Here is a 27,970-nt window from a genome sequence, read left to right on the forward strand (position 1 = left end):
GTGTATGTAATAAAATTTATAATTTTTTTTCAAAATTTTTTGCACACGTATTTTGTAATAATTGAATACTTAAATACGTAGTAATTAAAAAATTAAATAATATGTTTTGATAAAATAAAAACTATTTTTTATAATAATACAATATATTATAATATCATATCTATTGTATAAATACATTTACTTACCAAAATATAAATTATATATATTTCATTTTATTTAAGCTTTACATACAAAATAACTTAGCCTTCTCTGCCTGTTAATTCTTTGTGTATTTCAATTAATATATATCTCGTGAATAGTTATAAATACAAGGATATCTTACAAAAAGAGAATTCTATGATAGAAAAAATAATTGTTATTATGTAGTTATTAATTTATCTTAGCATAAAAAGATGTATATTAAGCGAACAAAGAAAAACAGATAGAGATATATACAGATATAGATATTTGAGGTAAAATTACAGTACCAAAGACTTTGTTTTTCTTTAACAGCAGGACATTAATTGGTCCAGTATCATCAACTTATCTTAGAATACATTTTATAACAAAAAAAAATTGTATTCTATCAATGTCGCAAAAATGTTTCGAGATTAGGTCCTGACTTGCCCAATGGATCTTCTGGAAACATGATGTAATCTCCAACAAAAGTTGGAGTTAATAAACGATTTAAGATTGTATCGCGCCATTCTGGCTTCTCCTCATATAGATCTCTATACTGATCTGAAGTAATCACTATTCCTCCACGTGCTGTTGCATATTCCAAAATAAACCTGTAACAAAAAGATAAAAGTTTTGCTATCCAATTCGTTGTTTCATTAATTCTTTTCATTATAGCTTTAAAACATTTTAACTTACAAAAAAATAAAATTTTTAAATTATAAATTATATAAAATAAATAAATATATAATAAAAAAGGGAAAAATCCCCGAAAATTTTACATTGCATAAAAATTTATTTTTCTTTAGCAAGATTAAATTTTTTTATGTATAAGTATTGTAATTGATAATAACACTTTTATAAAAATATGAATTGCAAAGAAATAAAATAAATGATTAAAAATATCCTATTATGTATATATAGATAAAATCATATAGAAAAACAAAAAAATATATAATTATTATATATATAAGCTATATACTATATATGTATAGCTTATATATAGAGAGAATATATATATATATATATATATATATATATTCTCTCTTTCAAAAAAGATATTATATGTGTTTTCTTTCTATTTATAAAAATGTTTAAAGATATATTTACCGATCATCATAAGGAGTTATTTTTCTACCCTTAATGTTGCGACTAGGTGTAAAAACAACTATACCCTTTTTATATAATTCTTCAAGTAGTGTGTACTTTCGAAGATAATTTGGTAAAAAAACTTTCACAACATGACCTCTTATTGTAAAATAATCTATCACTAATTGGATGCCTTTTACAGAGAACATCTGATGATTTGCATGGCTAAGAAAAAAATATTTTGCTTAGAATAACAATTGAAACAAATAAAAAGCTATATCAGCAAATATAAAGCAAATATAATTTTTAGAAATTTACATAATTATTCAATATGAAATTAATTTAAGAAAATGTCATTAAAATGGATAAAAAAAAGATCATACGCCATTCCCACATTGCATCCATCGACAACTATCTCTCTTAATTTATGATTTGTATCTGGGCTATTCTTTTCATCAGATACAATTGTTTTTGTTTCTTCTTCACAGGATTGTGGATTAGACTGTGAGGAATTTGAATCATTACTGGTGTTTTTTATATTTTTGTTCGATAATGATGTAAGTTTATCAAAATTGCGACACAATTTTCGTCTTTTTCGTACAGGTTTTGTATCTGTTTTTAGATATTCTAGATTTTTCATGTCTGGTTTTGTATCTATTACAAAATTTAGTTTTTCATTTGTCTCAGCATTACAATACCTAATTTTCTTATTTGAATTCTTGAGAGAAGACCATAACTCAATCACATCGTCCTCTGCTTCTGACGGTGCTAAATGTGACAAGTATTATTTTAGTAATAAGTTCTTTTATTAAAGTTTTTCAAAAACAAGAGAATAATAAAAAAATTGCACCTATATTTTCTCCATTACATGGAGATTGTGTATTGGATGATTGTTTCATGGATAAATTTGATAATGTTATTGACGATCTATTGTTGTTTTGTCTGGGAGATTTCCGCAATTCTTTCTTTTCCGTTTTTTGTTGCGGAGATGAAGGCAAGGGCAACCTTGTAGGACTGCATTCGATGATGCTGAGTGAAGCATCTTGTTTATCTTCCTCACTTGTTTCATTGTCACTATCATTTAGAATGATTACACTATTCCGCGAAGGATATTTTCTTTTCAAGGAAAACAATGCATTTTGTTTATCCAACTTCCGCAGCATTCCACGAGTTAACCTCCTGTTTCCATCGTCAAGATTACCTATATTCCTAAACTTATCCGGGCTAACACAATTCGATCGACAACCAATTATCAATATTTAATATTGAAGATAGAAATTTAATCGCGTTAATTGTTACCTTTTCGTAAACAGATTTTCACAATATCGCTTTGGTTGTTTCTTCTTTTTGAGTATCTTGGATCGAGTATCATTCATCGTAAATTCAAATTTTATAAAACGAATCACGTGTAACAAGTTAACAAAAATTTAGTCAAATAATTGTTAGATATTGGAAACATTTATCAAAACGTACAGATACTCTCACACAATTCTCGTGAATACATCCAAGCATCTATATCAATGTAATCAGTCGCAGTTGCTCTTCATCGTTGACGGTGGGAAAGGTGGCATGACAGTCATGATACTTGATCGCGTTCCTACAGCTGATAACGCGCCGCGCGCGCCGCGATAGTTATCCACTCGGCTGTTCGGCGGCGCCACCGGCGCGACTCAATAAACGAGCGAGGTGCGCCGGACGGGCGGTGTTCCGCGAAGCGTGATCGTGTGACGCTGCTGCTCGTTTTGCGCGTGTGTTGGTGACATTATTAGAGTGACAGACGGTGGACGGGCCGCGACAGGCCGCGATGAGTTTGACAGCGGTGGCGACCGACGCTAACAATAAGTGACGCATCTCCGGCAATCTCCGGCTGCGAAGAAGACGAAGCACGAGAGAGCGATCGATCGGCGAGAAATGCGGTCGAGAAGAATCTCGTAATATAAATAACGCTTCACCAGGGAATCGCGCGCGCTCGCTCGCTCGCCTTATTATGGCAGAATGGATGAACGCAAATTGTTGCCGTTGCTGATACTCTTCCTGACAAGTAAGTACTTTGTCGAATTATAACGAAGGAGAGAGAAAGAGAAAGAAAGAGAAACATATATATATGTATCCGGGTTGAGGAATAATGTCGCGATTTGTATCTACGACGATCATGCGATCCATGTCCGGCTATAATACATGGCGTCGATCGTTACGATTCAGGGTCGAGTTATATAAAGAGACTATCTCGCTGTTGCTCTTCATCGTTTGCATCGCTTCCGTTGCTATTGCTACTTGCGTCACCGTCGCATAAGTATTGGTAGAGCACAGACAAAATCACCTGTCGCGTCCTCGACGCGACTCGTTATTGCATTATGTCGTTATCGTTATGTCGTTTTTTTGCAACGCGTTCGAGATTAAAATCACGCGATAGAGAGCATCTATTCATCTATTCGTTTCAATTACATCTTTGCGCATTTTCTTACAATGAGATAAATTACAAATATTTACGTTTTAAAGGGAGAACAAAAGGAGGTGATGGAGCACTGAAAATACAACTGAGATAAAATAATACTTTTTTAGTTATTTTATCTAATCATAGTTTAATTAAATTTTAACTGGAATTTGTTACGAGACATTACATTCTGCTGGTTGAGCCAGTTATTCAACGTTGCGTTATCATTTTACTTCAATTGTGCTTGAATTTTGCTGCTCGAAACAATTTAAGAGCACAATTATACAAACATACATGCCTATTAAGTGAACAATTAGAAAATATAATTTCTAATTTTTTAAGTAATTTTTTAATATCTATATTAAAAATAACTTGTGTTTTTTTTATGTTATCTATTATGTCTCTATTGAAATTGTTTTACTTGATTGTATTTAATATATTAATCATTCTTAAAAAGATTTAATAACAATTTATTCATGTACATTCACATCGCTTATAAATTTATCTCAAAGAATCAACAAGTTTAAGTTTCTTTAGCTAGTATATAATTCAAGCTCACAAGTCAATTTTCTCATTATTTCTTAATAAAACCATACAATAAGTAAGAAATCTTATGGTGAAATTTATTTATGAATTTACAGGATGGCAGGAGACAGTGGCCGTGGTACCGGTACGGCATGTCGCCGTGGACGTGGGTAGAGACCTGCAGCTGGAATGTGCCGACGAGAGTGTCCTTTCGCATCCCGAAGACTCGAATGCGAGAGTGATGTGGATAAGAGAGGGCCGAGAGGATGGACAAATCGAGCGGCTGAAGGTTGAGCCAAATGGTATGCTAGAGCTGTTGAATGTCAGCGTGGATGATGCTGGCAATTACTCATGCACTCTGGACGACGACCGCGATGCTGTGAAAGCCAGAATCAACGTGGAAGTCAGAAGTGCGTTTGTGCAATTGTTTGCAATGTTGTTGATGAATTGTATTCAATGAATAGAACGAATAAAAGATAACATTTCCAATTCTGATTTTTAAAGAGATATTAGTTTTAGATATTAGTTTAGATTTGTTCTGAAAAATTTGAATAATTTAATATATAAGTTTAATTAAGGATTCTCTATATAAATTAATCTTGTGAAAAATATATTGAAAAAATATATACGTTGCATGGAAATATATTCTAAATATTTTAAATTTTAGATATAGGAAAGAATTTGATTGCTTTTGGATTTTGAGTAATTCTATTTTTCTAAAATAAGGATTTTTTATCATATATCAAGATTTTAGCATAGATTTTAACGATAGCTTTTTCTGCCTTTAGCACCTCCTCCAGCCTTACATAATGTGTGGGTCAAGCCATCCACGATATTGGCCAACATTCTTTGGGAAGTGGCTGGTACTGGCGGTTATCCTATCATAGATTTCACTGCCGAATATCGTTTGAAACCAGCTGCAGGCGAGGAGCCGGAAGAATGGAAGCCTATTATTCCAACACACATTCCTCCAAATTCTGTAAATATTCCAAACTATTTAAAACTGTAGAATAGAAAACGGGGATGAAAGATGTGACGCGACGGGAAGTCGATAACGTTATGTAATATTGCAATCATTGCAACAGTGTTTAGTAGCATTATTGATGTTGATGATGGTTTAATTTTTTCAAGTTTTAATTTGCATTATAAAAAAATAAATTATGTATGAGTATTTATTTTGTATTAAAAAATTATATATATATATATATATATATATATATATATATATATATATAATTTTTTAATACAAAATATATATATATATAAATTGATAAATTTTGATAAGATATATGTAAGAATAAAAAGTGTACGCGCGTTACAAAAATTATTTCATCTCTTATAAAGAGAAATTAATCAGACTAAAATTATAATGTAAATTGTTTTATTACTTTAAAGAGACAAATAGACGTATATCATTTGGTGCCAAACACTACGTATTCATTTCGAGTGTGGGCAACCAATCAGTTGGGAAGAGGAGAGATTGTGGAAGTCGAGGGCCATACGCATCACAGCGTAGAAGAATTGGGTATTTTGTTGCAATTGCTTTATTACTATGTATAATTATATTATACGAATGTGTTATAGAAATCTGTTTGGAATAATCTAAAATTTTAAACTTAATATCATCATAATATTCTTTGTCATCCTAAATCACATAAAATTACAGAAATTAAGAGGAAGCAATATGTTGCTTGAATATTATAATGGAGTTTTGGAGCTAAAAGCGATTGAAAATCTTTTAAGTGCTAAGAAAAAAAATTTTTTTAATTCTTTTTAACAAGTGACGATAATTTTGAGATATTCCATACATGTACATATATAATGTGTCTCTTAAAGTTGATAAGAGATACATTTTCATATTTAAATATTTCTTGTACAGTATCTAAACTAAAAACTAACACATCTTTATATTATGCGACTAATTTTCAGAACTCGCCCGACATCTTTTAGCCGGCGTAGAGAATTTCGATACGCGTGTCTGGGTGGCAGCCGTAGGTATTGTGATGGGCACACTTATGATTCTTGGTTTAGGTACTTGTTACCTACTGTATCGCGAGTGCAAGGCACCCTGTAAGCATTTCCTATCTGGTAATCATATCGTAAGAGCTTCTTCGCTTCTACTCTGTCTCTTTACTGCTGCTACTACTACTACTATTATCACTATTACTACTTTTTCTCGCTGGTGATGATCATAACGTTCATGGCTCATTCCTCTGAGAAGCACGATTCTCTCAGAGGATTGTTCTTCTCTCCATAGAAACCTTCGCGCAAATTAGCTGAAGAACTATCACTACAACTACTCATCATTACTCACTCAGAAATATTAGCAATCTTAGCCGGCTAGCTGACTTATATCTATGGCTCTGATCTTTAGCTTTTCCTCCATTACGCGACACACAGCCATGTTCTTCCAAATTATTAATACTTTTATATAATATCTTGTGTTTATATATTTCCTAAGCACTTGCCAACTTTTTAGAATTCAGCATCTGACAAGTATCTGATAAGCATTTAAACGGATCTCCTCATCAGTTATATTAATACAACACTTTTCGAGCCGCCGCACCGAACGCTAAAAATGAGCACTCAAATATTAATCCAATAATTTAATATTTCTCTATCTCTTATACGATATATAGCACTCATTGGAATGAAATCTTGAACTTCTTGATGGAATTTTTCTCGTTGCAGATTCACTTTGTCTGATTATTAACTCTTTTACGAATACATATATTTTTTCTTACTATTCTGATTAGATGTTACTTATAATGTATTTTATAATGTTACAATAATGCCTGCCGATGATAATCTAGTGCAATGAATAGTAAATATTATAATAGTTATAGAGAGAATTCTACGATCTAGTTGAGTAATCAATCTTTGGCAATATCGAGGTAGGTAGGTCAAGAGTAGCACGTCCATTTGTCAGGCAAACGAATTGGTATCGGAATTATATTGTTGCAAAAATAAACAAAATTGTCGATAAAGTAATTGGAAATTATCTGAGAAGACTTATACACACAGTTGTTAACAAAATTCTAATATGCAAAAGACATGTTTTTGATACCTGACAAAAAAACCGGTGAAGGGAGAGGGTAGAAGCTAATGAGGTCCGTGGCCCAGACCAATGAAGATTAATCTCCGTTCCGAAATTGCAGCGCAGCTGGAGGAGCAGGAGGTGATTGAACTCGTGCCCAACATTATTCTAAATCCGGGATTTTTCGACGAGCGTACCGAGCACGTACCGCAGGATGAGAACTTCAACAATCAGACAACTACTCGCCTCAACAACAACAACGTTGTGCAACCTAGACGGCTTTAGCGTCGTTTTTCGTTTAGTTTAGACTCGCTCCGCTCTAAAGTAAGTAAATTGGATGCAGTTTTTCACGTCGTCGTTTCGAACGTAAGCAACCGAATTTATCGGAAAGGCCTCGAGTTTGTTAAAAAAAAGAAAAAAGAAAAAAATAATGATCGATGAAGTTGACACACTAAAATGGAAGATTATTATATTAGCGATTTAACGGCGAAAGGAGAATACGCTTCGAGCAAAATTTCGGGTCACTTCGATAGCTTCGAGTGTCCCATTAATTTTCTCGACCTTTCCGTTACAATCAGAGATCGAATGAAAAAAAGATTATTATTCTAAAAGATTTTTGTAGAATTTTCGCAACGCGACTTTAAGAATTCTTTTAAAATATCCGAAAAATCCTTGTTATTCTTGAAAGATAAAGAATGAAACTTTAATATTATGATTTCAGATTTGTGTAAAAATGAAAAATTTATTATGTCGAAATGAAAACAATTGAAAAAAAAAATTTTTGTTTGATCTCTGATGCTACGACGCGCAACAATGAAGTGTTCAAAACCCAAAGTAAGACTTCACATCAGATTTCTTTGCGAGAAGAGATAATAGATTTTTTGGAGATGTTTACTACAGGACGTTCTCTGTCTTTCTATCTCTCTCGCATATTTTCTCGACGAGACAATGATTGCTCAGAGTAATCGAGCTTAAGAGAAGTGGAACTCCTGTGAGCCAAAAGAATCGTAGTAAGACTGTAATCCTCTAAGGATATATAATTTAAAAGAACTCGAAGAATCACAAATCATAATCGATATTGTCCAAAAGAAGAAAGATATATTTTGCACTTGTTTTTTACTTTTTCAAAACTAACGCAATGTGTGAATAGTACACATGGCGAGTATTAAGATTTTTTTAAATGCTCATTTATCGCTTAAGCGATCGAATCGTAGATATGATATGTATGATATGACGAACTTACTGCCGTTTTAAGGTGTGCACAAGTCGTTGAAAGTTCCTTCCTAGGAATCTCCGTGAAAAAATCTCCTCTTTTCATCTCTTTTTTTTTGTTTTATTTATTATAAATATATATGTAGATATATATCTCCCTTTTGTTTCTGTAAATATGTGCTCGTTATGTACTCTTTGTGGAAAAATCTCGAGAATTGGAAGAATATATGAAAGAATATTCGTTTTAATATTGTAGTAATAATATATACATTGAGGTATTGTTTATATATTAGGTTTTATCGATATTTTTTACAATTAGTTTCGCATGCGATTATTCGAGGAATGCGAATAATATTGCTTTGGCACATCTTTGGCACAAATTTGCCTCTGCACTTTATAATAACTACACTTTGATAATTACAATTGTGACTCACTGACTCACACGTCTTTTGATCTGCAAAAATCAAATTTTCCTAAACTGCGACTAAACAGAAAAAAAAGAAAAAAAAACGGACAAATAACTGTACGAATCATATGAGTCTCAATAGATAGAATAAACCGTACGAGAGAATAATACACGGTGTTTCACTTTGAAAACAACACTTTTTGATGACGATGAGATATATGTAAGGTTCTAGTTAAGAAAAAAATCAATTGCATACTAGGAAAGTCTGTTAGACGTTCTTTTGTGATGTTGTCGAAAGAAACGTGATGAACAGAAGTGAATCATCCAGCATATAACAGCCTATGAGATGCGCAAAGTGTAATAATTTTTTTGCATCGCGTGCAATAATAAGATTTCAATAATCACTAGCGCACCTAATTCTCTAACATTTAAATAAGATGAAAATAGAGCACATTACATATTTTGAATAACGCTACTGTATTAGAACCGCGGATGAATCTTTACTGTAATTATGAGCGATTGGACATTACACAACACTGTCTAAGACACTGTGTTTCGTATACACGCGCAGAATTTCAATGCTGACGTTTAATTTGTCATATTTAATTTCTATAAAATGAAAAAAAGATGTAGCAGCAGAATCGATAATTCAATCCGACGAATATATTATAATTTTATTCTTGTATACCACTGCTGTACTTTTATGTTGCTTTAGCTGCATAGATTGAACAAAAGAAAAGAAAGCAACATATTACTTGTGCCCCAGTATATATATATATATATATGTATATATATATATATATATATATATATATGTATATATACTGGAGCAGTATATATTATTTATTAAATTATTAACTAATTTTCAAAATTTTTTTCTTAATATCGATGAAATATGTAATGCTTTTGTTAACATTATTGAATTTATTCAGAACATAGTAGCGCGCGCGCGCACACACATACACACACACACACACACACACACATATATATAAGCTTCAACTATGAGATGACAAAGTACTTTGATGCACGCAGGTTGTATAAAAATTGGTTGTGCGTTGTTACATTGAAGCTTTGAATCCGTTTCTCTGACACATTCTTATAAATATACATATATGCGTGCATATATATATATGTATAAAACAAATTGTGACAAGAGTAAGCGGATCGATTTCAGCTTCGTACTATGCACTCTGTGTTGTGAATGGTATATAGAGGTATATATAAGAAAAATAATACAATAATATAATAATAATAATAATAATAATAATAATAATAATAATAAGTCTATAATAATATGTGAAAATACGTATATATATAATATACATAATAATATATTTATATAACCGAAGCATCATGCAACTTTAGACGTAAGAAAAGACAATTTTTTATATACATTATAATTATGCTGAAACTTGATGATAATATTTATCTATATATTAAGATATAGATGATGATTCTATGCCGCGATACCATGTCTCGCTTTGCTGATTGACAAATCTCGCTCACGAAAAGTTACTTGTGTAGCGTATTCCTTTTTTATTTGCCGGAAGAGTCGTATTACTTTTGTTTAGAACATCATAAAACTTGAATTACTTAATAAAAATATATGTGATGAATTAATCAAAAATTCATTATAATGTAACTTTTCTAATAGTTCTAAAAGATTTGGATATTTATAAATGTGACATAAAACATGATAATAATTATGATTAATGAAATAAATATTTTAAAAAATCATCTTTTGTATAGGATTAATTATATTAGAATTCAATTGATTACTATCAAGTGATTATTATAAATTTAATTTGACATATGCAAAGCGCATCGTCTAATTTAATGCGACTCTTCAGAGTTTTGAATATTAGAAATTTTACGCACGTAACTTCTTATTTTTTTATCATAGCTAAAGATATAGATAAATATACCGGATGCCTATAGCAAAACTATTAAAAAAGCTGTTTTGCTTTTTAAAGACAAAATGATCTTTTGTGCAATAGTATAATCCAATATATACAAATTATTCTTATAATTACTACATACTAAATATTGGTATAAGGATTTTACGAAATAACAAATTTTAAAAAGCATTGTGCGTCATGGAATTTCTGCCATTGTACTGTGTGGAGGGAAACCAGCATATCTACACGAATACAAAATACTCGTATAATGAAAATTATTTTTAGCACACAAGAGAAACGCGTTTGTGCGCTAAAGTTTTATCATTGTAATAAAATATACTAATAGTATTTTGAATGAGAAGAATTTACATATACTAATTAACGCTTTATACCGTCATATATATATTTATATATAGGAAATATATTTTCTATTCCTTTCTACGATTAAGGAAAATAAAAAAGAAAAATCGCGCTTATTTAATAAATGTAGGTAACACGAGTAAAAATGCGTGAAGTAGAAATCATATGATGTAGAAGAAAATATTTGAATGATAAAATTTAGAGTTGATGCGTTGTTACGAAATTTCATAATTACGAGTGTAAACGTGTACATACAGTAATAATGGCAGATATTTTACATTCATATCATAAACAATGATAATCTAACAAACTGTAATAATTTGTAGATGCAATTTGGCAGTTTTTTAAGATAAGACATTGAAGAAAATATTAAAAAAACATGAATTATATTTAAATATTTTATTTAATATTGTAATTAATTTTTTTAGTCTATTATTTTAAATTTCGTATATTATTTTATTACATTTATTATTAAATATTTTAAGAAATTTATTTAATATTATTTGACTAATCTACTATCATTGAATCACCATGACACCATGATATTTGGATATATAATATATTCTTATTGTTATAGACACACAAATTTTTCTTAGATACATATACATATTTTTATATCTTGGATTTTAATGATTAATATCGGGTAAAAATTGAGAGTAAATTCTAAAAATCTGAACATTTATAAAACTTTTTTTAGAAATAAGAGAACAAAATTCTTCCAAAGCTTTAAAACTAGATTCTTGTTTCTCAAATCTTAAAACAAGAAAATATTGTTTTAAGATTTTTATCTTCCAAATCAATCTCTATTCGCTCTCTGTTTAATATTTTATCGATGTCTTACCTTAAATTTCTTTTTTTTCTCAACTATTGTAAATCCGTCGAATCATCGCAGTTTTCATTTTTATCTGAGAAGAACACTTCTCGCCTTTCTTTTCCGATCGTTCACCTGCGTACTAATATTACACCGCTTTTATATATCAGTATCACTGCGATAGATGTGTGTGCACAAAAACTTGCAATCGTTATCACTATCGTTAGATATAATTATCCCTTCGATATACCTCGATAATTATCGCACTCCTTGACGAAACGTGTGTGTTTATATACATATACATATATACACACACATATGTATTAAGCACAATGCCATAGAATAGTGTGTTTATGGTTGCTAGTAATGCCACCATGTATCGTCCCCAAACATACATATTTGCCTGCCTAATTACATCCCAATGTGCGATGAACATACGTGTGTGGTTTTTACAAGAAAGAAAAAAGAAATGCTAGGGCTTCTTCCATAATATACAGAATATACCAATAGTTTCCATAGTATAGATATTAATGTTTCTGATATTCTGAATGTTTTTTGGTTTAATTCGCAAACTTTTTCGCTTTTCTTTTTATGAAGATTACATTTGTTATATTTGATACCGCTGGCGCGATAATTTTATTCATTAAAATCAATTTTATTCATTAAATACTGAGAGTAGCGGCAAAGAGAAAAAGAATGATGTATTACGGCATATAACATCGCAAAACTCCTATAATTTGACTTGATTATCGGTGATTTGTTAAATAATTAATGTGTAATAAATCATATCCAGGGTCGGTATTTTAATGTCGAATATACAATGAAAAGGAAAGAATTATAATTATATTCAGGTAATTCTGATTAATTCTAGTAAAAGTCACAATTATTATAATGTTATAATCTTAATTGTAATTGTAATTAGTATACTTATTTGATTTATAAAAACTTTATAATTATAATTCTCTATTTAAAGTTTCGGAACTTTAACATTTTATTCTTTTTCTTGTATGTGTCACAGTTTTTCTTATTTTCTAAAGAAATCTTTTTCTTAATTCGCTTGCTTTGCATTCTAAGAATTTTGAATTTTCTCAAATCTGTGACACATGAAGGAAAATTCGACTCTGAACATGCCATGATGTAAATCCTCTTAGATAGCGTATTTAGATATTTTTTTTAAACAGTGCTGTGTACGAGATAAAGGGTAGGGGCCATAAATGCGACCAAAAATAATAGTTTAGCTTTAATAAATGTATTTCTGTTGTTATCGATACTGTTGTTTTGTTAGATTTTATGCTAGATTTTTTTATTTCTTTGTTGCGTATACTTATATGCTTTATTGCGTTACATATATTCGATATGCACTATATTATTATTGTTTCTCTTTTTTTCCTTTTTCTGTATTATATTATTTAACTGTCAATGAGTTATATTATTTAACTGTCAATGAGTAAATATGTATATTTAATAATAAGTTGTTACTTATTGGCGCTAAAGTATTTCCTGTGCAATGACAAGAAGTAGAAAATCGTTGAATATATAAACGTCTTTTAAATACACTATATGTATATAAAATTATTTAAAGAGCAAAAAAGATAATAATTTTGTGTATCACTCTATTAATTTTTTTTTTAAAACATTTCTGAAAATTTTGTAGATTATTTTGCGAATGATTTTCTCGCGCATATGTTTAATTAAAAAGCAATGACAATGAATACATTCCATCAAGTACAAAGATTTTTATGTAATTTTGATTAAGCAAAAACGTATTTGGATTAGACATTTTGCTCTTTGAATATCATTTTCTAGAGAGAGAGTAAAGGTTGTGTTTGAGTGCAAATCACTAGATAGACTATGTATATAAAGGATATCCGGAAAATCGCCCGCAATACATCGAGACCTAAAAAGAAGGAAAAAAAGCTATATAAACTTAGATTTGGAAATAAGTCGTTTCCGAGTTATAGCTACGTTTATATTTAAAAAATCGTTATTTATAGTCCTCTTGACATCCCTCTTTGAATTTTTTTTAAATTTAAAATTCTTTAATCCAAATTTAAAAATTTAAATTCAAAAATTTGAATTTTAAATAATTTAAAATTTTAAATTTAAAATTTAAATTCAAATTTAAAAATTTAAATTCAAATTTAAAAATTTAAATTTAAATTCAAAAATTTAAATTTAAAAATTCAAATTTTTTAATTTAAATTTTTAAATTTGAATTTTAAATTTAAATTTAAAAATTTAAATTCAAAAATTTGAATTTTATATAATTTAAAAATTTAAATTTAAAATTTAAATTCAAATTTAAAAATTTAAATTTAAATTTAAAAATTTAAATTTAAAATTCAAATTTTTAAATTTAAATTTAAATTTTTAAATTTGAATTTTTAAATTTAAATTTAAATTCAAATTTAAAAATTTAAATTTAAAAATTTGAATTTTAAATTTAAATTTTTAAATTTAAATTTAAATTCAAATTTAAAAATTTAAATTCAAATTTAAAAATTTAAATTTAAATTCAAATTCAAAAATTTAAATTTAAAAATTCAAATTTAAAATTCAAATTTTTTAATTTAAATTTTTAAATTTGAATTTTAAATTTAAATTTAAAAATTTAAATTTTAAATTTAAACTTAAAAATTCGAATTTAAAAATTTAAATTTAAAATTTATAAAAAATGCCAAGTGGACTACAAATGACGATTTTTTTAACATAAAAGTGACTATAACTCGGAAATGACTTATTTCTGGATTTATGTTATAGTTTTCTTTTTCTTTTTGAGACCCGAATCACTTCGAAGTACTGCGGGCGATTTTCCAGACATCCTATATAGTCGGCTCTCTCGATCAAAGAAGAGCATTATTACATTTTAGGCACATATCAGTGAAAAAATATAATGAAATTTATCATAAACGCTCTGCACTTTATATATCGATACAGTTTGCGATTACTAGTATAATGATTGAATGTCGAAAATCATCGTTCCTTTTTTGTTAGAGCGAAATTAAATAATGGATTTCCTTTATTGAATGAATTTCTTTTATTCCTACTCTTAACTGTCAAATGCGATTATCAATTATATCATTTTGTGCTGATACTTCAAGAATTCAAGAATTTACATTACAAGCATTCATATTTCCGTCGCGATGTGCATCCGTACAATGATATTTTGTAGTGATAATTGTATCTATAGTTTTAAAATACTATCACAGGATGGTTGTCACAGTGGTTGTCATGCTATAATAGTCTTATATAAAATATCGATTATAAGGAAACTTCCAGATTTATTTACAAAATTCATTACAGATATTGATACAATAAATGTAATCATCATTGATAATAGTGAGTGATCATTATTCTGTGCATGTTAAACAGAGTTGGCTTTAAAGTTTATTTATACATTTTAAAATTGAAAAATTGTATATAAGGTGTAAATCTTATTTTAATCTTATTACTTTTTTTATATTTCTTATTCTTATATAAAAATAATGATCTCATCGGGTCTAATATATTACTTCACTCTTATAGATAATCACTTTTTACCTCATAATCAAGAGTCTATTCCTATTGAGCTGAAATTATGTTACCAGAAGCAACGTTTTCTCGATTCTAGCACAAAGTTTTTGCATTTCACTAGCCACCGTGTACTCGGCGGCCAAAATAGCATTCGCCGCGGCTATTGTCTCTTGGACCGACCGCGCTTTGATCCATATCCTGCCATTCATTCCAGCAGCGAGTTCATATGCTTGATTCCTACCGAGTATCCTGAACAACGGACACTCGGGATTGAGTAATTTCCTCACGAGGCTCAGCGAACAAGTGAACACCATGCCGTCCGAGCTGAGTACACCGAGTTCGTTTTCCTTGCCCTGAGAATCCACACATACCAATTCAGGCTCCATATCTTTGCTGGCAACCAGCATCTTGGCGTATATCACATCGCCGACCTGCAGATCAGGCCGGTTCTTTTTCGTCGCGCCCTCGAAGGCCAAGTAAGAGAGCGTCGCTTGTTCGCTGGCACCAACGTCTACCTTGTAAATATCGCCACTTTTCTGCGTCACTATACCGACCACATTTTCACCTCGACTGGGAATGTATCTGCGTGTTAAAAGTATTTGATGAAGATAAACTTGCATACTGCGAATTAAAATGTTATCGTTCTCTGATTCATACAAAACAAAAGATAGGAAAATATAATGCATAAAATATAATAATAGGAAAATATAATGCAGAAGTCGTGAAAACATACAAAAGGTAAAACGCGATGATGCTTTCATACCGTTTTTGATAGCTGTCCACATAATACACAGCCGGGTCACGTCTTTTCAGAATACCCGCTTTACAAACGTATACTTTGTCGCCTTCGCGGCGCAGTCCGGGTCCCAGGATCACGTTCTCCCTTTCATTCTTTCCTTCCTTTTTGGTCGATTTGATATCTTTCAAACTGTCACCTGGCATCACTACATCACCCACGCTAACCTCCATTTCGAGAAATTTCAGGAAAAATTTTTTACCTTTTTTTTATTATTATTCAAATGATAAAATATATAGATTCTTTTTCTTCTTCTTCTTCTTCCTTGGACTGGCCAACGCTGACACCCTTATTTTCTTTCAAAATTTTACAAAACGCCATGTGCGTCGAAAGGTGCAATTTCATTGACGCTAAAAATTAGCGTCAACCATTGGTTGAACAAAGAATTAAGTAGTTGCTTCTTTGTTCAACCAATGGTTGACGCTACTTTTTAGCGTCAATGAAATTGCACCTTAAGTTCATATTTTTATGTTTATAGAGGACGCATCATCCTTTCAGGGATAACCTAAAGCCGGATACTTTGTTAATCTAGTGACTTTAATATCGCCTAAAAGCAGACTATGACAAAAAAGAGTGAAAACTATGAATAACTTTGTTGTTTGTTTTATAGATTTTAAAAATGGCTTGTCGTATGCTACATATTTAGAGTTGTAAATAATTTGATAAAAAATGTTCAATCTATAAACAATGGTAACGCAAATGAAATATATCATTGTCTCTAAATCATTATATGTAATTAACATATAATGTGTATTTAAAATTAATTTATCAATTTAACTCCAATAAAATTATGAAATTTTTTTCAGGTATATTATTATTTAATATTGTTTAATTTATTGCTTGTCAGTCATTCACATTTATTAAAAATAGTCACTTTATTAAATAATGTGAGAAACTCTATATTTTTTGCGAATAGTAAGTAGAACTTTTATGGATATAGCATTTTGATAATAGTTTATATTTACAGTAGAAAATAATTTGTATTTCACTGTGCTTTTGTTCTATAGGACCTGAAGATGAATTATGAAAGGGTGTGACAAGTATCAGTAATGCAGGAAGACACAGAGATAGAGCAAGAAGAGTAGTGAAAAGAGAAAGCTCCTAAATAAGGAGCAAATTATTGGCATGGGAAAAATTCCGATACAATTTCCTGGTTTAAACACTCCTGTGTTTAGAGGAAAAGAATTAATTCAACAGCAAAAACTGCTTGTAAATCTTGAAAGAAAGCAAAAACTTATGGAATTACCACAAAGTCAGACCAGACCGATGCAAATAAAATTATCCCCATTGGAATGTGGTTGGACGAGTGTTACAATGGATGGCAGAAGCATTGAATCAGATCTTATTGGAAAAGGTTAATATTTATGCTATTATTGGATTATAATGGTTAAATCACACACATACAAAAATCATGTGATACGATGTCTATTTTCAATTTTTTTTTGATGTTTCAGTTCTAAATATTAGAATCTTATATAATTAATATCTTTGTTTTCTGTAGATACATTGAAAGTTTTGAAACCTGGATTTTGGAAAACAAAATGATAACTTGTATGATCGGTAATTTAGCACGTAAGACTAGAATCAGTTCATTTATAGTAACTGGAAATGGAAATGGATTAGCTAGATTTGCGTTATCAAAAGCCAAAGCATCCCTAAAGACGGTTAAAAATAAGGCTGGTCAAAGACTAATGTATATTCCTACATATAAGGAATACACTGGTAAGAAAATAATTGTCAATACTATATAATATAAAATTTATTTCTTCTCTTTTAATATCACTTTGTATTTTTCAGTGTTACATGATTTCTTTACACAGTTTGAGAATATAAAAATATTTGTAAAGAAAATTCATGAAGGATAATGGGCTTGTTTGTCATCATGCGATAAAAGCGTGTTGCGAGATAATTGGTATAAAGGATATGTATGCCAAAGTACAAGGAGGAATGTAAAAGCATTCTTTATTGGTTTATTACAACAGGTATGTATATAAAGTATTTAAAGGCATATTATACTTTTTATTTAATTTATATTAGAAAGAAATATTTTTTATTTATAAAAATATATATACACACACACACACACACACACACACACACACACACACACATATATATATATATATATATATATATATATATATATATATGTTACACATAAAGCTAAAAAAAAACGTGGATTGTGTCGATTAATTAATTAATTGTTTTATTTAATTATCAATTTATATATGTATATTATTAACAATAATTTTTTGTTTACTTAAACTATAAGGTTGTACATAAGAAACAATCTTTTTTATTTAGTATTTCAAGCATATTTTCATAGAACTTTAATTTAATTATTACATTATTAAAAATATTGAACAAAATAAAGAATTAAAGCTGGCTTTCTCTGCAGTCTCATGACAGATTATATCAGAAATCATACTTTAATTATTGCAATATATCATGAAACAAATCAATCTCAAAATAATGGAAATATTTGCAGAAATATCAAATATGTAATGTAAATATTTTAATTTTTTTGTATGCGATCTATTTTTTATTCTATCGATGTTTTCATAGTGATGCACCTTGAGCACTTTGCTTCATATGTTTGCAATAAAAATATATTAAAGCAAATTATTTTGCAAATTTATTATTCTAATTTTTATTTAGAAAGACTAAGATTAAAAAAGACGTATGCATTTTTTTCAGATATTTTTCTATTGAAAAAAACGCATCAGATAAAACTTTCCTGTACATTTTAAATGCGCCAAAAGATTTGCTCTTTATTCCACTTACTGCAATAATGTACACTAAAAATGACAGATCTATATTAAAAATGATAGATCTATATTTAGTAGTTGGAAAGAAAGAGAAGAGAAATGAAAAGTGCATCTACAGAATTTAAAAGAATAAAAATCTAAAAATAATAATACATAATTAATATTATGTATTTTTTTCATGAGGAATGTGGGGCGCACATTTATGCATTTATTTATTTGGATGAGATTTACTTTAGAGCACATTCAGTATTCAACTTTAATTTTATTTTCTCTTTCTTATGATATATAAGTATAATATAATTACCTGCAAATGCTATCACTTTGTGTGCTTACAGTGATACAGAAGCAACATTACAAGTACTATATTTACAGATAACATCTGTATAATAAAAAAAGCACCAAAAATCTAATGATGAAAAAAGGATAAATATTGTAGACCAGGATAAGTATCAATCAATTATTCCACCGATCTGTTTCATTAGAGTTGCAATTTTCTTTTATATCATAAATATTATAAATAAGATAAAGATTTCCATACGTTTCAAATAAATTTATATATTTTATGTATATAATACTGCGCACACATATTAAAAAGTGATAATATCGCAGTTATAATAAGATACGATCCTGGCATGTAGTGATTTTTGGATCCTACTTAAAATAATTTAATTTGATTTATTTTTGAGAAATGCACACAATACTTGAGAACAAATTATTTTTGTGCCATGTATTACCTGTGTAAAATTCCATACACAGTATCATATTGTCTGTGACATATGAAAAGCTTCATCGATGAAATATGATTGAGATATAAGAAAAGTAATATAGTACTTGTAATGAATAACGTTAATGTGGAATACATAAATATTTTATATTTTAATTTCATATAATCAAGATGAGATAAGACACTCATGATTACTTTAAAAATGTGTCAACAAATATCATGTAACTTCAACAGCTGCACATTCGTCAAATTAATCCTATTACGTTAAATGAATCACAGCAGCTTGTTTTAATTTAATCTAACCTAACCAATTATATTATATGCTTCTCATTAAAATGTGTAAAACTGCATATTTCATACGATTAATATACTACGTAATAAAATGTAATACATTAATGAAATAATTAAATATTATTTTTGAAAGCATGATAAAATCCAGGCAGCATACGCTTGCGTTTACATTCGACATCCAAAGCACTGAGAGGTTAGGTTAGGTTAGATCGAAAAAATTTATCGTTTAACAGTTGGCAGCCCTACGAGATAGGCTGTGCAGCACTGCGCGTATATAAAATAAATTTGAAATCGCTTCTAGCCTAACTATCTTCACGCGATCGACTTTATTTGAATTGCACGGCATCGCATCGAATTATGATGCGGCGCCGATTTGTTCGAATGTAATTCGGGACATCGCGATGCTGTATAAGCATCGAATGAGCACGAATTGTCACGCAAATATGATAAATCACATCTACTCACCGTTCACCGGCTGTTCCACAGGCCGCTCCACTCGTTCGCCTCGGGACGTCTCATTCCGATCTTGATGCACACGATATCATCAACGCGAACGCGCGACACTTTATTCGGCACTCCCGATATTCGCTCGCATCCGATAATCATCATCAAGGGCGCAAATAATGCGACGCAACTTCGCTCCATCTTCGCGATGACGCCATCATTGAATGTCGTCAAAAATCGCTGTCGCGCGTTTCCATCGACACACTATAAAAATCGCGCGATCATTCTTCGACACTTTCGACGCTCGTTCACTCGTGATATTCGTTTAAAAACGGTTAAAAGACACGAAAAATGCGGACGTACGACGATCCGTGTAACTGCGTATGACTCCGAGTCACGTATGACACGTATGACGTCGCAGTGACGTCACGCGCCAACATGGCGGCCGAACCAGTGCGCACTGGTTCGGCCGCCATGTTGGCGCGTGACTGCTACGTCATACGCGTCATAGCTACGTCATACGCGTCATACGTGACTTGGAGTCATACGCAGTTACACGGATCGTCGTACGTCCGCATTTTTCGTGTCTTTTAACCGTTTTTAAACGAATATCACGAGTGAACGAGCGTCGAAAGTGTCGAAGAATGATCGCGCGATTTTTATAGTGTGTCGATGGAAACGCGCGACAGCGATTTTTGACGACATTCAATGATGGCGTCATCGCGAAGATGGAGCGAAGTTGCGTCGCATTATTTGCGCCCTTGATGATGATTATCGGATGCGAGCGAATATCGGGAGTGCCGAATAAAGTGTCGCGCGTTCGCGTTGATGATATCGTGTGCATCAAGATCGGAATGAGACGTCCCGAGGCGAACGAGTGGAGCGGCCTGTGGAACAGCCGGTGAACGGTGAGTAGATGTGATTTATCATATTTGCGTGACAATTCGTGCTCATTCGACGCTTATACAGCATCGCGATGTCCCGAATTACGTTCGAACAAATCGGCGCCGCATCATAATTTGATGCGATGCCGTGCAATTCAAATAAAGTCGATCGCGTGAAGATGGTTAGGCTAGAAGCGATTTCAAATTTATTTTATATACGCGCAGTGCTGCACAGCCTATCTCGTAGGGCTGCCAACTGTTAAGGTGCAATTTCATTGACGCTAAAAAGTAGCGTCATTGAAAAGGCCGCTTTACACATTGAAAAAGTTGAAACTGTTTGAACTTTATTTTATTGACGCCAAATCTAAAGGCCGGTATTCATAGTCCGATCTTATATTTGAGATCGTCTTAAGTTCGAGCTTGAAATGCTACGCAGCTATTTGATTGGTTGAAGGAAGTCTTAAGTCAACCTCGGACCAGACTTAAGACGATCTTAAATATAAGATCGGACTATGAATACCGGCCAAGAAAGTCTAGTGATTTTAATTTGCCGCTGGTTTCTAGCGTCAATGAAATTGCACCTTAAGGTCTATTTTCAATGAGATGAAAATTACTAGACATTCATAGGTGCAGGAATATTTCTATTGGCGTTTAAAAATGGTCGGTTTTGATTGGAATATATAGTTACATTCTTCAGAAAATGGCTGTGATTGGTCAATGACATCTAGTAAACTATCCCGAAACGATTGAACCCGACCACTCAAAAACACTATATGATAATACATGAAAATCCTAACTTAACCCTGTGTGTTTTTCTTCTGTTGCACCTGTACTTTCTGCACTTGTAATTTTTTTTTCTTTCTCGCTCTTTCTTAAAGTGTCAAGTGTGAAAAATTGAAATGAAGTGTGTGTGAAAAATTAAATATATATACATATGTATATAATTATTTTCTCATTGAATAAATGAGTAAACAAAATGAGTATACAGAAAGACTCGGACAACGTTCCAGAACAAGTAAATCCTGTGAAAAAACATCCATTGCATCGTAACCAAGAATTATACAATCCTTGTTACAAGGTATTTAAATGATTTATAATTGTTAGACATTATGCGAAAGTAAATCATTTTTGTTCAGGAATCTTTGGAGATATAAAAAAAGAGTATAGGAGATACACTTAAAAGAAGTTATATTAATGTAATTTGTCTATATTTTTTTTAGGAGCATCTTTTATCCTTAAAATGTCTTGATTCAAATCAGAAAGAACGTCAAGCATGTGAAGTATATTTTAAGAATTATAAAAACTGCAAACAATTTTGGGTAAGTTTTCTTCCAATGTAATATGTATCTTTTTCCTAAATATATATTTTCTGTCCAGGCTAAAGTACAATCTGAACGCAAATCAAAAGGTATTAAGCCATATATGCCACCTTTAGAAGAACGCAAAAAGATAAAAGCAGAGTTTCTAAACTCTAGATAGCGATAAATGTATACTATTTTATTTTGTAAAAATATCTTTTATTTCATATTAAGTTTTTCCAATGTTTTGCAATATTACATTGTAATATAGCATGTATATAGTCTCTAATAAAATGTAATATATGTAAGCTCTGTAAACTCATAATAAAAATGTAATAAATGTAAACATGTAAACTCATAAAAAAAATTAATATATGTCAAATAAGAATCTTACTACTTTAAATTTTTTCCATTATTTTAATGATTTTATTTTACATATTTTTTTTTAAACATGTTACTTTAATGTATCTACATATGTAATAAAAAAATTTTCGTTTTAAAATAAAAACAAATTTTTTATAGACATTACATTTGAATATCAATTTTGAGTTGTAGTTTCACATAGAAATCATATGATGTAATAATTATAAATTGTACAAATTTTAACATAAATTTACATTCAAATATGTAGACAATAATACACTCTGATCCTTTATCATACATATTGACTTGTACTATATAAATATGACTTGTGTATTATTACATATACATTAGGCGATTTTTGGTGTGACTGTGATATATCAATCAAAGTATATTAGATTCTACTAGAACATTTTCGTGCGTTTGGTAGTTTGTGGTAGAGGCGCGACTAGTTTTGGTATCTGGTTGATACCATCAAAAATAAAGCAAGGTACAAGATGTTATGTACCAGAATAAGCTCCGCCTCTACTAAAAACAACCTTGGTACATGTACCAAACTATCGCCAAAAATCGCCTATTATTCTACTATTAAAACATATATGAATGAATTGATGACATTTTATACAATTTTTAAATATTAAAAAGAAAGCGAGAAAGAAAGAAAAATTAGAAGAGGAAAAGAGGAAAAACATTATTAAAAAAGAAGAGGAAAAGAGGAAAAACATTATTAAAAAAGAAGAGGAAAAGAGGAAAAACATTATTAGTAAATTGAAGAATAATATCCGAGGGACGATACGTGTTAAAAACGAAAAGGTATACATTTTTAATTCAACGCTTGATAAAGTTAATAGCATTCAAAGAAAAATTATTTGTACACACATATAAATATATATAAGCCTGATCATTTAATATATGATGTTTATAGATAAACCATTGTTCTTTCACAGAATCAAAGAAATAATATGTGGATAATTAAATATATCACAGTAAAATAATATAGAACTGATTTAGAGAATTTCAGCATAGAAATAAGCAAAGAACTCGATAGGTACGATTATGTTAGATGTGTAAAACAAAATAAAATTATCACAATTTTTGCATCTCTGAGTAGCGCTTTGTATAATTGTATTTCGCGTGAAGGACATGATTCTAAGAATTCTTTGTTTTTTCAATAAGTGTTTTGTCATGATAATTAACTTCTAGTGATTAATTCTAATAACAAGTTTGTATATTGTGTGTATGTCAGATCTCTTCTCCTTGTTTGCTTTTTTTTGCGCTGGTTTTAATGACTTTTTTTTTTTACCTCATAATGCCTTCGTTTTTAACATGTATCGTCGACAAGTAGTCATTCGGAATGATTTTTTATAGAGAACGTCTGAATCCGAAAGTGACGGCACATTTGACGAACCTGAAAAATTGACAATATGATGTAAATAAATTGCTTTGTGTGAACATATAAAAAAATACATAAATTATATTATTAGATATATATAGATTATATTATTAGATATATATACAAGTATTTTATAAATTATAATTATAAAAGAATAGTTATATCATTAAACTTACCACGCAAGCACCATAATGAATGTGTGCCAACAAAGCTACTATGGAAACTAGATACATAGATCCTAAATCTATGCTAGGTAACATAAATGAGAAAATAGCGGCTACTGCGACTGGCAAAAGTATCCATGGTAATACTTCACATCTAGTATTACTCATCTGTGATACGATTAATCGACACTACAACATTAAACCATTGAAATTAATAACGTTGATCAAAATCATTTTTTTAAATTACATGTGTTAATCGAATCTTACACATATATTGGAAAAAATAGTGCCAATGGCAAAATATATTATCCTTGGATCTTTTTCTAGAACATTACTTGGAGAATGTATTATCCAGATTGTAGAAATTGCAAAAAGCAAAATCAAAGGCACTAATGGCCTTATGGCCTCTGGAAATGTCCGCATTTTGCCAGTCTTATCTCTATATGACCTATAAAAGAAAGATGTATATGTCAAAGTAGCATGTATATTGCATCAATAATATATACATATAGCGTGTAATTGCGAAAGATAAGATTAATTGCAGCTATATATTCTAGAATATATATAGCTGCAATTAATCTTATGTTTTGCAATTGCACGCTATATATATTATTGATGCAACATATATATATTGAAAACATAATATTATTATATTGATTTATGTGCAAATTTCATGTTTGTATGCTGATAAATAAAATTATTATAAATTTTTTTAAATATTTTCTATATAATAAACAAAGTTATTGTAAATATTTTTTTAGGAAAGACATTGGAAAGAATTTTCCTCTAAATGGATAAAAATATAAAGTCGATGATAGATTATATATAATTATGGCTGCGTTCCAAAATTCACTGCCAGTACTGAAAATCTATAATTTACATGACGTACACTATAGATTTTCAGTACTGGCAGTGAATTTTGGAACACAGCCTATATACTTACAATTACACAAGAATAAAAAAATTTACAATTATTAATATTTATCATTATTTATATATTTAACTGATAAATATTTTGATAAATCTTATCGAGAAAGAAACTATTTGATAATATAATTCTATTATGAATTTTAATAAATTTTTTAAATATGGATTTAATAATTTTACAATAAAATTTACTAGAATAAGTAGATGCATACTTACTTGTATATATTCCAAAGAACAACTGGCAAGTTGGACACAAGTGCACTAACATAAAACAGCATTTCAAACATCATTCCTGCTGATACACCACCTGGCAATTCAAATTTCCAAGCTTCATGTCCACCTATGCTGGTAAGCATAAATACTATGATAGTTGCCTATAAAATTGACAAAGATAGATATAAATCTTCATTTAATGAAATTGTTAATCAACAAGATCATAATTGCTATATATATATTTATATATTTATACATATATTAATTTTATGAAATTGTTTACGTATTCATTATTATAATCTTAAAAATCCAAGATAAACATGCACATAAACATACACGCACTACGACTTAAATAAACTTACTAGCATGGAAGCATCATATCCCCAAGGAAGAAATAGTACGCCTGTGTTATATTTCTCCCAGTGACTCAGATAAAAATTAATAAATATATTCCACAATATAAAGTACATTCGTAACGGCGAGACACTGTGATCCGTTCTGCCGAAAACTGAATACATACACACAGTAATCAATATAGCAGACCAACTGTCTAAACCATGATCGAATAATTCTCCTAAAGGACCAGAAGTTTGTGTACGTCTTGCCTGCTTTCCATCTATTCCATCTAAAATATAATAATAATCAATGAGCATTTTAAATTATTGTTAAATATCTATATAAAATATCTACGTAATGTTTTGTATGTGTTGTAAAATATCTATGAAATTTTCTAATTTTATTTAAATTTATGTGCATTTTATTCAAGTTTACATTTGTTCATATTTATTTCAAACATGAAAAATAAATATATATAAATTTACTAATCTCTTATATTAATTTAAATTCTTCATATTGCTAACAATTATAATCAATATAATTATATGTTAATGTATAAATTGTATAACAATTCTAAATACACGTACCAAGCGTATATGCCATAAAAATGTTAAAAGCAGCTATGGCAAAGATCCATCGTGATATTGGAGGGTATTCTGGCTTGTCATCGCTGGATGCATAAAAGTAGTAGTCATAATACGCAAATAACATAAAATTCAACACAGTAAAGAGGAATCCAGAGAAGGTTAGTACATTTGGAGCAATCCACTTTGGGCAATACTATAAAAGAAGACACACAATTAGTATTTGTAATAAATATTATACTATACAACATACTAAACAACAAAATATATATTTTCCTATATATAGATTAAATTATAATTGTTATTACTGTATTAATAATTATTTTACTACTAAAGCATAGAAATCATACCTCTACTACTTTGTTCCAAAAAGGATGCATAACGTATACACTTAGGGGGCTTGTATCCAAGGAGCTATACTGTAATCAGAATATTTGAAATAAGTAACACAAAAATAATCAAGCATTGTATATATTAAGTCAATCAAATAAAAATTTTCTTATATTATTTATATATTTTTTAATATTTTTTATATATTACCATATAAAATTTATATATACATATATATATATATATATATATATAATAGATTATATAAAAAAAAAATATATATATATATATGTATGTAATTATATGTATCATATGGTATATAATTTGATATTGATAATTATTAAATATTTAAATCAAACACTTACTTTATAGGTCTCAAACCCCGTAAGATGTTCCTCGGTGAGATATTCCACCTCGCACTTGAATTTACGATACATTTTCTAGAATCTCAAGAATCGAACCACCCAATAAAATCTCCAACGTTCACCCTACGATCGTTAATCACCGCACATTTACGCAAAATATTGTTCTACAAGCAGACGCGCGAGGAATTCCGATTTTCTCGTATGAATATTCCCTTTGTTTATTTGTTTCCTTTATTTGTACCGTCCGTAAAATCGTCTATCGTTACGTGAATTCATCGTGGAAAAGTTGAGAGAATTTTATCTCACGCACACTTTTTCCTAAACACCGGATTCCGATCTAATTTTCACTCACTCAATCACAAAGATTACAACTCACTGCGCCTTCGCGTCGTGAATCGGGACCTCGCGCGACACGAGAGGCGTGATGTATGCAATAAAATTATAAATTACGCGTGCATTACGTATACGCAGGCATATCGGATGATATCCCGGCTCCGGCTCGTCGACCACAGGCCACAGGCCACAACCGCATACACCGCAATGCATGCGCGACGCGTCTCACGTATAGAGAAAGAGGCACCGGCTGATCATCGGATCATCCCCCGGCCCCGGATCGCCCACGCGCTCGCCTTTCTGTTTCAACGATCGA

At 30.1% G+C, this 27,970-nt stretch overlaps 5 protein-coding genes and 1 long non-coding RNA gene across 11 annotated transcripts; 3 read left to right on the forward strand and 3 right to left on the reverse strand.

The window, feature by feature from the left end:
• Window positions 1–215: 215 nt before the first annotated feature.
• LOC105259133 (endoribonuclease rege-1) lies at window positions 216–2,785 on the reverse strand. The gene is made up of 5 exons (XM_011270880.3): window positions 2,545–2,785; window positions 2,096–2,469; window positions 1,629–2,013; window positions 1,267–1,470; window positions 216–770 (listed from the first exon to the last, which is right to left on the reverse strand). Exons 1-5 carry the CDS (start codon window positions 2,619–2,621, stop codon window positions 566–568), a joined length of 1,245 nt encoding a protein of 414 aa, XP_011269182.1. The 5' UTR covers window positions 2,622–2,785; the 3' UTR covers window positions 216–565.
• A 161-nt stretch (window positions 2,786–2,946) lies between these two features.
• LOC105259114 (protein sidekick-1) lies at window positions 2,947–9,619 on the forward strand. Of its 3 annotated transcripts, none has more exons than XM_011270865.3 (6): window positions 2,947–3,286; window positions 4,321–4,614; window positions 4,993–5,183; window positions 5,600–5,729; window positions 6,134–6,274; window positions 7,368–9,619. In XM_011270865.3, exons 1-6 carry the CDS (start codon window positions 3,241–3,243, stop codon window positions 7,388–7,390), a joined length of 825 nt encoding a protein of 274 aa, XP_011269167.1. In that variant the 5' UTR covers window positions 2,947–3,240; the 3' UTR covers window positions 7,391–9,619. The 3 variants fall into 3 exon arrangements, with proteins under 3 accessions (XP_011269167.1, XP_011269172.1, XP_011269160.1); XM_011270858.3 differs by having other exon boundaries at window positions 2,948–3,286; window positions 7,363–9,619; XM_011270870.3 differs by lacking the exon at window positions 6,134–6,274 and having other exon boundaries at window positions 7,363–9,619.
• Window positions 9,620–15,179: 5,560 nt separating this feature from the next.
• LOC105259103 (exosome complex component RRP40) lies at window positions 15,180–16,567 on the reverse strand. Its single transcript, XM_011270847.3, has 2 exons — window positions 16,208–16,567; window positions 15,180–16,026 (listed from the first exon to the last, which is right to left on the reverse strand). Exons 1-2 carry the CDS (start codon window positions 16,411–16,413, stop codon window positions 15,507–15,509), a joined length of 726 nt encoding a protein of 241 aa, XP_011269149.1. The 5' UTR covers window positions 16,414–16,567; the 3' UTR covers window positions 15,180–15,506.
• Window positions 16,568–17,087: 520 nt separating this feature from the next.
• On the forward strand, window positions 17,088–19,395 carry LOC112638550. Of its 4 annotated transcripts, none has more exons than XR_003123080.1 (5): window positions 17,088–17,155; window positions 17,248–17,594; window positions 17,742–17,962; window positions 18,038–18,222; window positions 19,344–19,358. It is a non-coding gene; the product is annotated as an uncharacterized LOC112638550 (long non-coding RNA). The 4 variants fall into 4 exon arrangements; XR_003123079.1 differs by lacking the exon at window positions 19,344–19,358 and adding an exon at window positions 18,938–18,952; XR_003123081.1 differs by lacking the exon at window positions 19,344–19,358 and adding an exon at window positions 18,639–18,658.
• A 2,531-nt stretch (window positions 19,396–21,926) lies between these two features.
• LOC105252554 (coiled-coil-helix-coiled-coil-helix domain-containing protein 7) lies at window positions 21,927–22,944 on the forward strand. The gene is made up of 3 exons (XM_011259984.3): window positions 21,927–22,429; window positions 22,572–22,670; window positions 22,729–22,944. The coding sequence occupies exons 1-3, from the start codon at window positions 22,328–22,330 to the stop codon at window positions 22,828–22,830; spliced, it is 303 nt and encodes a 100-aa protein (XP_011258286.1). The 5' UTR covers window positions 21,927–22,327; the 3' UTR covers window positions 22,831–22,944.
• Window positions 22,945–23,728: 784 nt separating this feature from the next.
• On the reverse strand, window positions 23,729–27,951 carry LOC105252553 (ethanolaminephosphotransferase 1). Its single transcript, XM_011259983.3, has 8 exons — window positions 27,322–27,951; window positions 26,977–27,045; window positions 26,630–26,822; window positions 26,069–26,331; window positions 25,710–25,867; window positions 24,834–25,014; window positions 24,579–24,755; window positions 23,729–24,417 (listed from the first exon to the last, which is right to left on the reverse strand). Exons 1-8 carry the CDS (start codon window positions 27,391–27,393, stop codon window positions 24,355–24,357), a joined length of 1,176 nt encoding a protein of 391 aa, XP_011258285.1. The 5' UTR covers window positions 27,394–27,951; the 3' UTR covers window positions 23,729–24,354.
• Between the last annotated feature and the right edge of the window lie 19 nt (window positions 27,952–27,970).

Source organism: Camponotus floridanus, unplaced genomic scaffold, assembly GCF_003227725.1.
Source record: "Camponotus floridanus strain SB8 unplaced genomic scaffold, Cflo_v7.5 scaffold102, whole genome shotgun sequence".
Classification (NCBI taxonomy): domain Eukaryota; kingdom Metazoa; phylum Arthropoda; class Insecta; order Hymenoptera; family Formicidae; genus Camponotus; species Camponotus floridanus.